At 38.1% G+C, this 13,064-nt stretch overlaps 1 protein-coding gene across 4 annotated transcripts in view; it reads left to right on the top strand.

Annotated features, from left to right (window-relative positions):
- Positions 1-13,064, top strand: part of TTC17 (tetratricopeptide repeat domain 17) — a 142,085-nt gene that overhangs the window by 69,846 nt on the left and 59,175 nt on the right. For 2 of the 4 annotated variants that reach the window (XM_017529412.1, XM_017529415.1), the window contains exons 17-18: positions 1,639-1,689; positions 10,402-10,572. In XM_017529412.1, coding sequence (XP_017384901.1) covers positions 1,639-1,689; positions 10,402-10,572 — 222 coding nt within the window. The remainder of the gene's footprint in view (positions 1-1,638; positions 1,690-10,401; positions 10,573-13,064) is intronic. The other 2 variants (XM_017529413.2, XM_017529416.2) reach the window with 1 other exon arrangement.

Below are 13,064 nucleotides of genomic sequence, written 5' to 3'. Positions count from 1 at the left end.
TTAATTCCATACCCCTGAGGCAGGATCTGCAATCAGGGAATTGGGAAACTTTATTACTGAGATCCATCCACAAGGCTCTGTTCAAAACGTTGTTTGGTAGAGGGACTTCAGTGTGTGATTTTGTGTGTGTGTGTGTGTGTGTGTGTGTGTGTGTGTGTGTGTGTGACAGAGTCTTGCTCTGTCGCCCAGGCTGGAGTGCAGCGGCGCAATCTTGGCTCACTACAATCACCTCTGCCTCCCGGGTTCAAGTGACTCTCCTGCCTCAGCCTCCTAAGTAGCTGAGATTACAGGCACGCACCACCACATCCAGCTAATTTTTGTATTTTTGGTAGCGACAGGGTTTTGCCATGTTGGTCAGGCTGGTCTCGAACTCCTGACCTCGTGATCTGCCCACCTTGGCCTCCCAAAGTGCTGGGATTACAGGTGTGAGCCACCGCCCAGCTGTGGATTTTTTTTTTTTAACTAGTTGGGCTGGGCATGGTGACTCACACCTGTAATCCTAGCACTTTGGGAGGCTGAGATGGGCAGATCACAGGGTCAGGAGTTTGAGACCAGCCTGGCCAACATGGCGAAACCGTGACTCTACTAAAAATACAAAAAAATTAGCCAGGCGTGGTGGTATGTGCCTGTAGTCCCAGCTACCTGGGAGGCTGAGGCAGGAGAATCACTTGAATCCAGGAGGCAGAGGTTGCAGTGAGCTGAGATTGCCCCACTGCACTCCAGCATGGCAACAGAGCGAGACTTATCTCAAAAAAAAAAAAAAAAAAAAAAAAAAAATATCCAAAAAAAAAAAAAAAAAAAAAAAAAAAAAACTAGTTTGAATATCACACTTATTACCTTTACCAGTGCAAAGGACATTTCCTAGTGCTTGATCTTATTCCTTCTATCTAGGACCTATGAGGTATTACTAGACTCAAATCCTGATCAATTATGGAATAACTAGGATCTTGGGTTCTCATTTGAAGATACTGTCTTTGTAGTTCACTTAATTTGAGGAGTAAAAAAGACGAAATAACCTTTGTGACTTCGTTTGCCTCAGCCTTGCTCTGTATCCTTGCTGTAGGGAAAAAAGACAAGCCTTATAAGCACAAAAAGTGCTGGGCATAATTAGGGATTGGTTTCTGCTCTCAAACAGCAATGAGAGTCTTATTAGATAGTTGTGTGATGTACAAGGTCTGTTGGTTTAAATATCATACTTACTACCTATACCAGTGGTACGTTTAAATATCACACTACCTAAACCAAGTCTAGTTTGGTAGTAAGCTTTAAATACCAATACCATATTTTAAACTTTGGTTTAAATATCATACTACTACCTATACTAATGCAAAGGACATTTTGATGGGCCTAAATATCATACTTACTACGTAAACCAAGTCTGTTGGTTTTCCTGCTAGATCACTTTCCTCTGCATCAGCAGGTGACCACTCACAGCAGGAAAAAGGCAAGGCAAATGATAACACTAAAAGTTGTGGGTAATTAGGGAATCTAAGCCCCCTCTGACCTTGTAGGCTTGTTCTAAGTTTAAGAATTGAGTGAAGCAGACTTAACTGCAAGACTGTGTGATTGAATCAGAAAGATATGTTGTATTTTAAGGTCACTGATTATAAGAACTTTAATAACATTTGCCTTTTGCAGAATCAATGGGAATTGCACCAAATCTTCGTCCAAATGATGATGCCATTGCGGGTAGTTAATTTTCTTTGCTACATACATCCTGCTTTGCTAGTTTGATGAGTTAGCTAGCGTGCGTTGTTTTCTGCAGCTGTCTCCTATAACTCTCCAGCTCTTTCTTGCAACACATACACACAAAAGTACCAGTTTTACCCATCTTTCAAGAGCCACTTACACCATATGCGTTTGCCTGACCCCTTAATTGTAAGTAATGTGTAATCAGACATTTTAAGTGTGCCTCTCCTTTGGTTCCTGTGACTTGCCGCGATAGCTATCTGTGTACATCGCACAGCTCTTTAACAAGACGCTCCTAGCTCCTTGAGTGCAGAAACCAATCCTTTTTCCATCTGCATACCCCAGCTCACCAAGCATTCCATACCCTCCCCGCAACGTTTAGCACATAGAATATTCTTCAATGGCAAACTGGCTGATGATATTTCAAGTCTGAACTACTCAGATACCTAAGTATTAAAAGTAATAAGGAGTAATAAACTTGTATCCACCCAAAGGTTGCCCAGAGTACTTACTAGGAAACCCCCCTTAATATACATAAGTAGATACAAATCTCCTTTTAAGGTCTGCAGCTCGCACTATTGGAGAGAGAAGAAAAATTGAATCTTATTGTCTTACTGGTCCACTAGGAACCGACACATCTAACAGGTAGCCTTATTTTCCCACCTTCAGTCCTCACTGTTTTTAATGAAAGTTATAAACTAATGTCCCTCTTGACCCTCATTGAAAACTAACACCTATGAGTCAGTCTCAGGAAGTCTGTTGAATTTGTTTCCCCAGTATTCTTGCTTAAAGAAAAGTTGCCTAGGCTGAAGTAAGCCAGAGATTTAATTAAAAAAAAAAAAAAAAAAAAAAAAAAAAACTGTGTCAGTTGATTTTCTTTTTCAGTATAATATCTGCATGGAAAAGTCTCATAGTAAACTTATAATGAATTTTAAACTTGCTTTAGAGATGTAACCTGATCTTTTACCATTCTAGAAGTACTTATAACTGCTGAAAGCCTGGATTCATCATTAAAATAGTTTCTAACACAGACTGCGTGTCATGGAATCTGTGTCTCAACTCTTGCTAACTTGGCTTCTTATGCTTTTGTCATTTAAGAGAAGGCCATATGGCAAGACCAAAGGCCAGATTTATAGCCAGTTCTCCTTTTACTGCTCTAAAAGGAGGCAGGGCATATGGGATACAAGTCATATAGGTCTGCAGAAACCAATTCAGCTCTAAATTCTTGAGCAGAGCAAATTCCATACCTGACCGTTTGTGAACAAAGTATTTCCCAGAACAGAATTGAACTCCAGAATATGTAGTAAAAGGGAAACACACACACACACACACATGCACACATGTACATACATTCATATTTGGGAGTCACATACTTTTCTTTTTTTTTTCCCCTGTAAACTCTCTTCTGGCTTAATCACCTCACCAGGAGAGATTGCTGATTTCAGGTCTTTAATACAGTCTCTTTTCTCTCTGCCATTGTACTTTTGAGGTCAGTCAGTACAAAACTGTTATTTTAAAACCTTCTGCAAAGAATTTCATTCAGTAGGAATTACTGAATGAGAACAGGTCTAAGGAGCCATTATTTCTGTTCAAATAATTTTTTTTTCTTTCCCAAATAGAGAATAGAACAGGGCAGAGGAGGTGAGGCATCTTCACTTGTCTCTCAGGGGCAGTCATCAGCAGCTTAGGTTTCACCCAGATTCAGGTTCTGTGTGCTTATGTTAGCAGTGGTTTCATTAATGGTGTTTCCCAAGAATTCCCTGATAGTAGGAGAGTAGTTTGTCTCTCCATTTCAGAGTAAAATTCCTGGACACAGAGACAAATTGAGTTGCCCAAGTTTATATGGTAAGGCTGCAGCTGAGGCAGGCTTTGAATTTATACCATGCAAGTGTTCCTCTTGGCTAAAGGTCTGTTGGACTCTGTTACAACCTCTGGAGGTAAAAATCATAAAGGTATCTATTCCCAGTAAGGTATCCTTCCTCAGCTGTACCTATTACTCTGTGTGGTGCCAAAGTCCCACATGTCACCTATTGTAAAAGCGTCCTGGTAGTTTTATATAACAATGGTGAGCAACTGAAAGATATTATTGTTCACTTCATGGTATTTTGCTACCTTTTCTAAGAAACAGGTTATATTTTACTAGAGATAAATATGAAATAGTGCTGTGAAGTAGCTTAAATTATAATAAAAGGAAAAAGTCACCGTGTGTTTCTAAGCTACTTATTTCCAAAAGAAATTATTTTTATAACTGCATAATTTTGAGTGCAGTTAGGTAGAAAGGTAAGGAGAAAAGCACTAGATAAAAAGTTACTCGGATCTGTTAAAAGGATGATGTTGTCTGTATTTTCCACCTAGGTACTTTAATTGAATACATCAGAATGTTTCCTGTAAGGTTACTTTTCTGAAAGGCAGAAGAAAGGAGACTATAGAGTATAATGTAAGCCTATTGGAGCAGAGATAGTAGGAAAACCTTTAGAATATTCCACTGTTTCACAAAGACCACTTTTCTAACATCTTTGCCTTAAAATTTGAATTATAGCTTGTATTACAAATCAGTTTATTATTTATATCTTAGAAATTACTTATAAATTGCATAGGAATATGACTTACATTTACTGTATGAAAACAAAAAGTATGTTGGGGGGAAGGACTGAAGCAAGGTTAACAAACTAGAGTGGGCTGGGCACAGTGGCTTATGCCTGTAATCCCAGCACTTTGGGAGGCCACGGTAGACAGATTGCTTGATCTCAGCAGTTTGAGAGCAGCCTGGGCAACACACTGAAACCGTGTCTCTACGAAAAATACAAAAATTAGCCAGGTGTGGTGGCAATCATCTATAGCCCCAGCTACTCGAGAAGCTGAGGTGGGAGGATGGTTTGAGCCTGGAAGGCGGAGGTTGCAGTGAGCCCAGATCATGCCATTGCACTCCAGGCCAGGCGACAGAGCAATTGTGTCTCAAAACAAAAAAAAACTAGAGGGAGGGAGTTGTTAACAGCAAAGAGGTAAGCGACTATAGGTAACATGGTACCTGTAGCCTATTTTCATATTTTAAGGCAGTGAATTCACGCTGTCTACTAAAATGTCCTTTAGAGAGCACGAAGCAGACTGTGAGACTAATTTCTAAGTGTACTAAACATTTTGGGGCTTAGATATGCTAAGGATTTTAATCTGATTTAATTGCTGCTTTCTTCTAAAAGATTGGTAGAAATGGACTCTGTACTGCCTCCAGCATCACACACACACACACACACACACACACACACGAAATTAGGCAGATACCCTGATAACTTCTTTTTCTTTTTTTTTTTTTTTTTTTTTTCTGGGATACATCTGCAGAACTTAAAAGTATAATAAAGCAGATCACTAGAGCTCAGCAGTTTGAGCTCTGGGATACTATGTGTAGGTTTGTTACACAGGTATACACATGCCATGGTGGTTTGCTGCACCCATCAATCTGTCATCTACATTAGGTATTTCTCCTAATGCTATCCCTCCCCTGTCCCTCTTCCCCTGACAGGCCCCGGTGTGTGATGTTTCCCCTCCCTGTGTCTATGTGTTCTCATTGTTAAACTCCCACTTATGAGTGAGAACATGCAGTGTTTGGTTTTCTGTTCCTGTGTTAGTTTGCTAAGAATGATGGTTTCCAACTTCATCCATGTCCCTGCAAAGGACATGAACTCTTTTTTTTATGGCTGCTTATTCCATGGTGTATATGTGCCACATTTTCTTTATCCAGTCTATCACTGATGGGCATTTGGGTTGGTTCCAAGTCTTTGCTGTAGTAAATAGTGCTGCAATAAACCTAGGTGCACATGTGTTTTTATAGTAGAATGATTTATAAGCCTTTGGGTATATACTCAGTAATGGGATTGCTGGGTTATTTCTTAAATACCAGTAATGGTATTTCTGGTTCTATATCCTTGAGGAATCGCCGCACTGTCTTCCAATGTGGTTGAACTAATTTACACTCTCACCAACAGTGTAAAAGCATTCCTGTTTCTCCACATCCTCTCCAGCATCTGTTGTTTCCTGACTTTTAATGATCACCATTCTAACTGGTGTAAGATGTATACCCTGATAACTTCTAATAGCCAGTTAATTGACCATACTAGAGATTCTGAGTTGGCTATACCCAAAAGGCCTTATTTTTAAAAGATTACATTGGGATGACTTATTATTCCACTGCAGCTTTTCAAGGAGTCAGTGCTAATAATAATAGCATCTTATCATGTGCTAGGCAATGGTGTAGCTCTTTGCATGTAATTCTCAACAACCTAATGAACCGGATGTTATTAAGCTCAATTTGCAGCCTGGTGCAGTAGCACATGCCTGTAGTCCTAGCTACAAGGGAGGCTGAAGTAAGATCACTTGAGCCCAGGAGTTCAAGTCCAGCCTGGGCAACATAGTGAGACCCCCATCTCTTAAAAAACAAAAACAAGTCGGGCACGTTGGCTCATGCTTGTAATCCCAGCACTTTGGGAGGCTGAAATGGGTTGATCACCTGAGGCCGGGAGTTTGAGACCAGCGTGACAAACAGGGAGAAACTCTGTCTCTACTAAAAATACAAAAATAGTTCGGCATGGTAGTACATGCCTGTAATCCCAGCAACTCAGGAGGCTGAGGCAGGAGAATTGCTTGAACCTGGGAGGTGGAGGTTGCAGTGAGCCAAGATTGTGCCATCGTGCTCCAGCCTGGGCAAAAAGAGTGAAACTCCTTTCAAAAAAAAAAAAAAAAAAAAAAAAAAAAAAAAAAAAAAAAATAAAAAAAAAAAAAAAAAAAAAAAAAAAAAAACTCAGTTTGTAGATGAGGAAAATGATTCACAAAAAGGTAAAAGTAACTTGTCTTGCCCAGTCTGTACCCACAACCACTTCTCTAATGCTAAAAGAACCACATGATCTTATCATTGGTGCAAGCTTTAGTTTCTTGGCTCTTACAAAGTTTTGATGCCTCTCAATTCATCTGTGGCATTTCTTTATTATAACTAACCAAAAAGCATCCTAAGTTACCCATCCAGTAGTCTCTACCAATGAGATTTAGAAGGTAAAAATTCTTTTTAACAAGTAAGTGGTTACCCAACTCTAGGTAGAAAATGGATAATGCTCTTCTAGCAATTTGTAAAGAATTAAGATGAGAAGATAGGAAATCCTGAGAACTTAGTACTCTTTGACAAACTGTTCCACCACATGATAAATTGTGACTTTACCCCTCAGGAGTCTTTACTTTGACAAGGTATGTTAAATATGTATTTGTTTTTCTAGATACCCTTGTAGGATAGGTTAGTATTAATCACCCTATTTATGCAGGAGATTCTCCAAGCATGAAAAAGAATGTTAATATACTAGGATCTCATAGTAGTTTCAGAATCAAAAATACCCTTTTTGGAGTTTTATACTTAGTTGATAGTCTTGTAGTCTTTTACTTCTAAGAAAAACCTAACTGCCAGGGTTTGAATTAGATGCTAAATGCTTTGCAAGCAAGTAACAGAGCATTAAACACAGAAAAGTGTTTTCCATTTTCACCAGGGACCTTGTTACCTAAAGCATTTTGTTTAAATCATGTTGTTCCTTTAAAGAAAAATCATACCACTCAAGGTTAGTGTAGGTCATAGAATCTCCCCATTTTTGCGTCAGCAAAAATAGTTTTACATAGAAGATGACTTGCTGCTTTCCAGGTATCTTTCCATTTTTTCTTCTCCGATATTTTTCTGTGTTTCTTTAATGAGAGCATCATTCCTACCTCTGGCAGGAAAACAGGAAATATTTTTCCACAAAGGCAACTTTTTTTAGTTCCGCTTTGAGCTGGAGCAGACCTATACTATAGTCTATATAATAGAAATTTTACGTTTTTCTAAAGTACCTCACTTACCCTTAAAAACTGGAAGGAGTAATTTTTAAAATTAGGCAATTAAACTATCGCCAAGCTCCGAATGCAAATCACATTAGAACCCTAAACTGGTCTGTTTTTAACAGTTAATGTAAGAAGGTTGGTATTAACAATTCTAACCTTAAAGCGTGTAGCTTTTATGTGATCATTTTGATGCCTATTTCCAAGAAATAACCTAACATAAACCTCTTACTCTTTTTTTTTTAATTCATGTACGCCTCCCTGATTATTCTTCTCCTCTCCTTCTGAGAGATGTTGGCCCCAATTTCCTGAATTTGAGGGCAAGACATTCTTAGAATGCACACGGCTTGCTCAAGATGTCTGAGTTTGAGGTCATGCAGAAGGAATAATTTTAGCTTCAGGGTCCCTTGTGCACATAACATTTTATAAATTACCTACAAGGTATTTTTTTGTATTACAGAAATTTAAAAAGATGAGACCAATTAAATTTTTACTGTAGGCAGAGGGTAGGAGAGAAACAGAAGAGAATCAAATGTTGAGGGAGGAAATCAACTTCAGAAAACATAGAATATCACTGGGTTCCAGTGTTAAAGGCTTGTCCTTTGCTTTTACAATGCTGTTTTACACAGCCCATGTCAACATGAAGAATGCTTTCATCAGCATCATCGTCATCATTATTTCCTCTCTGCTTTTAATAGTCATGCTTATTTATATCCCAGTTAAGAATTGTCTCTGAGAAATGTGATGTTCTTCATAATAAATTATAGTCAATTGTGTGTGCAGAGATGGTTGATGTCGTTATTCTGTTTTATTTTAATGCTCTTATGTTTAGCTCCCCTGACTTAACTACACATACCAGATGGTGAAAACAGAAGTGGAGGCAAACTGACAACCTCTGTCCTGTCGTAGGAGAATCTGGAGAAAGAAAGCAACTACCATTACTCATGGCTTCTTTCCCATTAGCCCTCCATGGGCACGCACGTGCACGCATGCACACACACACACACACACACACAGCACTCAGTCTTTATCAAGTTGTACTTCTCACTGCTCCCAACACAAATGAGAGTTCCCATGCCTGTTGCTTTGCCCTACACGTTATTCCTCCTTGCCTAGAATGCTGCCTTCCCTGCTGACCAGAAGGAAGCTCAGAAGCCTTGTAATAAGGCCAACCTAATCAAGATCTCAGATCTACCACTTACTTTTGACGTTAGGCAAGTTACTTTATTTTACTGAGAATGAGTTTCCTCATTTGTAAAATGAAGACACACATGGATTTTATGAGGGTAGAGTGGAGGAAAAAATATCAAGCACTCAAAAAATATTTCTTCCATTTCCTGTAGTTCCCCTTTTATAAGTCCTACCTATTCTTCAAAATTTTTGAGTTCTAACTACCCAAAGCTTATTCTCTGAAGCACTTATTTGGCACAAGTATTGTGTGTTGTCTTGTATTTACTGTCTCCCAAGTTGTTTGTCAGTTTCTTGAAAGCTAAAGCTCTTAAAACAAAGAATCCTCAATTTCTGACATAGTCTTGTTAAATACAATGGATTCCAATGTATAATTGTGTAAATGTGGAAAATGGAAAGTGACTCTCTAAGCATGTGGTCCCCTTACTCCAAAGTCATGAAGTTGGAAAAGGTTTTGAGTCCATTACATTTTCTTGGCACAGTAAGGGAAATGGCATTAGAAGTACTTTCTTAAATTATGAAATCTAAAACAGAGCCATGAGTCAAGAAAGAGAGCTTGGTTTGGTGGACGTATACAGATAGATAGATAGATAGATAGATAGATAGATAGATAGACGTAGATAGATAGATAGATAGATAGATAGATAGATAGATAGATAGACAGACAGACAAATCAGTCTGTCTTTGAGACAACATTCTCTAAAATATAAACTTTGAGTGTGTTTGAATGTTCTGGTTAAGGTAAGCAGCTGTTTATACACTCTTAACCAAAGAATTGTCCTCTAACAGGAAAGTTATGCTCCTCCACTGAAAATGCATTTTCATTGATAATGTCCATGGAACACAAAGGGGAAAGAGGGCACCCATTCAGCTTGCCAGATCAGTTAGAACTAACGATGGGTAGTCAAAGGAGGGACAGATGTCAGCCAGATTGCTGCCATATTAGATACAACTATCTGGTAATATACTTCTCTACCTAGAGAATGACCATCAAGTAGAGCTGAATAGTGGGGGTTTTGGTTCATATTAACACACAACTCCTAATAGGATCAAAACCCTTTGACTCGTTCCCACTATACATGCCAAGTTATTTTTATTGACATGACCAGAACTTGTTTTCCAAAAGAAACATTGCAAAACATTTTCAGAAGTTATATTGCAGTCTTAAGTGTTGATTTTCTGCATTATCCCGTTTAATTCTTTGGCTTTTAATTTTTAATAATTCATCATCTTTTAGTATATCTTATTTTAAGCCATGATGCAAAAATAGTGTTTTTCTCTGCTATAATTTATCTATCTCAGACTTACTCTGTCATTTCTCACTTTCGAAAGGCAAATAGAAGGAAAACTTTTTGATCATATTTCTATCCTCAAGAAAATATTTCATGGCCATTATGAATGGAACAAGGTCTTGGGACTTGATCTTTGTTGTTACAGTTTTTTTTTTTTCTTCTCCCAAATATTTAACAATAGCTTACAGCTGAAACTTGAACTTAAGTGCAAAATCTTGAATCACAGTAGTGATCTGGCTTTGGGTGCAACTCACTGATTTTTGTGTGTTCTGCTGAAGAAAAACAAGCATTGTCACATTTTTGCTCTTGATATTTTAGGACCCTGTACTATCGTACAACACAAGAGAGATGTTTCTAATGTGCTATATCTGTGTCTCTTGTCATTGAGGTAATTGTCATGAGAAAACCCTGGACAACAGCCATGACAAACAGAAATATTTTGACAACTCACAGTCACTGGATGCTGCTGAAGAAGAGCCCTCTGAGAGAGGAACAGAGGAGGACCCTGTATTCTCTGTTGCGAATTCAGGGAGGGACTCAGATGCCCTTAGACTTGAAAGTAAGTTGATTTGACCTGAGCTGTGGTTCTGGGGAAAAATCAACTCTCACGCTTTAAGCTTAGGCTTTTCTCTACTTTTAAAAATTTGTTTTCTTCTTTTAACAGTCATTATATTGTAGCATCATGAGGGTGACCCCTAGGTGGTGAGGCAGATAACATGCTATAGTGTGAAAGCGTTCTTCACACTTTCTTTGTTCTCCACCTCAGTGTCTTCTTTTGCCAGAACAAATCTGATTTGTTTATGTATCACTCTTCTTAATGTTACTAGTTTATTGAGTAAATCATTGAAAAAGGAAGATAAGTTGCTTTTACACTAACCCAATAAAATAAGATTTGGAATAATGGGCTTACTTTTTAGGCCCTCTCCTAAGATTCCATTTGATGACACATTTTGAGCTATATTGTACTAAATGGTTCTTGCTAAGATTATCAGAATTGTCAAAATGCATGACTTCTTTTTAGTTTTCATCCACTTGACCACTTTACTGTGTCTGGAACTATGCATAACTCCTCACTTCTTGAAACTCTGTCCTTTCCTCTTGGCTTCTGGAATGTCACTTGCTTTGGCTTTCTTCTATCCACACCACCTTTTTACATTTCTTTCACATACTCTTTATTCTGTCCTTTATTTGTTGGATTATCGAGGATCCTAAATTTGACCTTCCATTCTCATCCTTCTGTGTATTATCTCTTAGTGATTCAGATACCCTTGACTACAACATTGACTCCAAATCTGTATTTCAGCTAAGACATTCTCTGCAACTCCAGATCTTATTTCTACTTTTTTTTTAAGGGTACTCTTTATCTGGATGTGCCATAGGCACTTCAGTGTAACATATCCAGAATTGAACTTCTTTTCATATTGGCCCTATTTTCTGAAATGCTTCTAATGTCTATATTCCTGATCTCTGTTAACAGCATCACAACTCACCCAGGCACGACTGTATCCAGTCAATCTCTCAGACCTGTTGGTCTTCATTTATTCCCTCTGCCTTTATTGAATTCAGACTTTCTTCATTTCTGCCTGCACTATTGCAGTAACCTCTTAATTTGGCTCTCTAAATCTAGTCTTTTGTTTTAGCCTGTATGTGAAGTAAGAGAATACATGTGATCAATACAGAATTTTAAAAAATAACCATTACCAATTTTTTGTACATCCAAAGAGTTGTTTCTAAAATGCAAATCTAATCAGATTTGCAAGTGACTTAATCTTCCTGAGCCTTTCTTACCTCCTGTATTCAAAATTACACCAACAAAAATGCCTTATAGAGTAGTTTTGACTCTTTAAATGCAATAACTTGATAAGCATTTATTTTAGTGCCTGGTACTCAGAACCCAGTAAATGTTCTACAAACGTAAGTATAACTGCATCTTCAGGAGTCAAAGTCTTCACAAGCACATATACATAGTACATGGTCAGTGAACATCTGTTCAATTCAAGGGAGCTGTAACTTATTTGCACAAGAATTGTTACAGGAAAGATTCCCTGTTTGCTTTTCTAGGTTATCTTCTCAGATCCTTGTTTTCTCTTGCTCTACTGACCCACCTAAAAAAAGAAAGAACACCTCTGGTACAAACAAATACTCATGATTATTATTTTCTACTCAGAAGAGAATAATTTCCTTACTTACCTTAATTCGATTGATTCAATCTAAGCCTTTTGTGCTTTCTGATTACTGGCTTGAAATTTTATGTCATTGTACGTTAAATCTTAAGCATATCTGCAGCTTTCCAATCTGACTTCAAATCAGACCACTGCCTTTAAAAGAAAGCCCTAGAACTCAAAACAGAATTGCCTAAGGCCCTATGGTGGTAATCTTAATTTGGAACCAAGTTTGTCTAATTCCTTAGAATACTCTTCCTCTTTTGTAAGACAAAGGAACATGTTCCCTCTGCAGTATTGTTATTAAAGGTAGCATGTATCTTACTTGCCTTCAGAAGCCACAATCTTAAGTACTCTAGTACCCATTGATAGTACTCATGCAAGACTCTCTGGAGGAAGAAGTTTTCAGTCAGATTTTGCAGTCCATCTCTTTGAATTCGTGTTCTTTTATCTCTTTTTATGGCTCTGTTTACTTCTATCTTGTTTTGAATCTAACACTCATCTTTCCATCCTCTGCTCCCTAAAACTCCTTGAAGCTTCTCTTCTAAGATTGTTAATGCTGTTTCTTATCAAATACAGTCACCTTCTGTTAGTCAGCTTCTGATATTCCACTCTCTCTCAGTAGTGTCATCTGGAGCCATTAACTGGCTTCTGTTTCTACTCTAGGTATGGTGATCCCAGTTTCTTTCTGGATAACCCATTCCCTGGTTATCTGATCCAAAAGTCTTTCCTAATACTGAGCTAAAACATGACCTCTCATTTCTAGTTTTGTCTTATGAGGCTAACAGCACCAGTCTTGTCTCTCTTTTTTTTTTTTTTTTTTTTTGAGACAGAGTTTCGCTCTTGTTACCCAGGCTGGAGTGCAATGGCGCGATCTCGGCTCACCGCA

Source organism: Cebus imitator, unplaced genomic scaffold (genome assembly GCF_001604975.1).
Source record: "Cebus imitator isolate Cc_AM_T3 unplaced genomic scaffold, Cebus_imitator-1.0 Scaffold58, whole genome shotgun sequence".
Classification (NCBI taxonomy): Eukaryota; Metazoa; Chordata; class Mammalia; order Primates; family Cebidae; genus Cebus; species Cebus imitator.
Note: the sequence above shows the minus strand (reverse complement) of the source record. Positions and strands in the feature narration are given on the sequence as shown.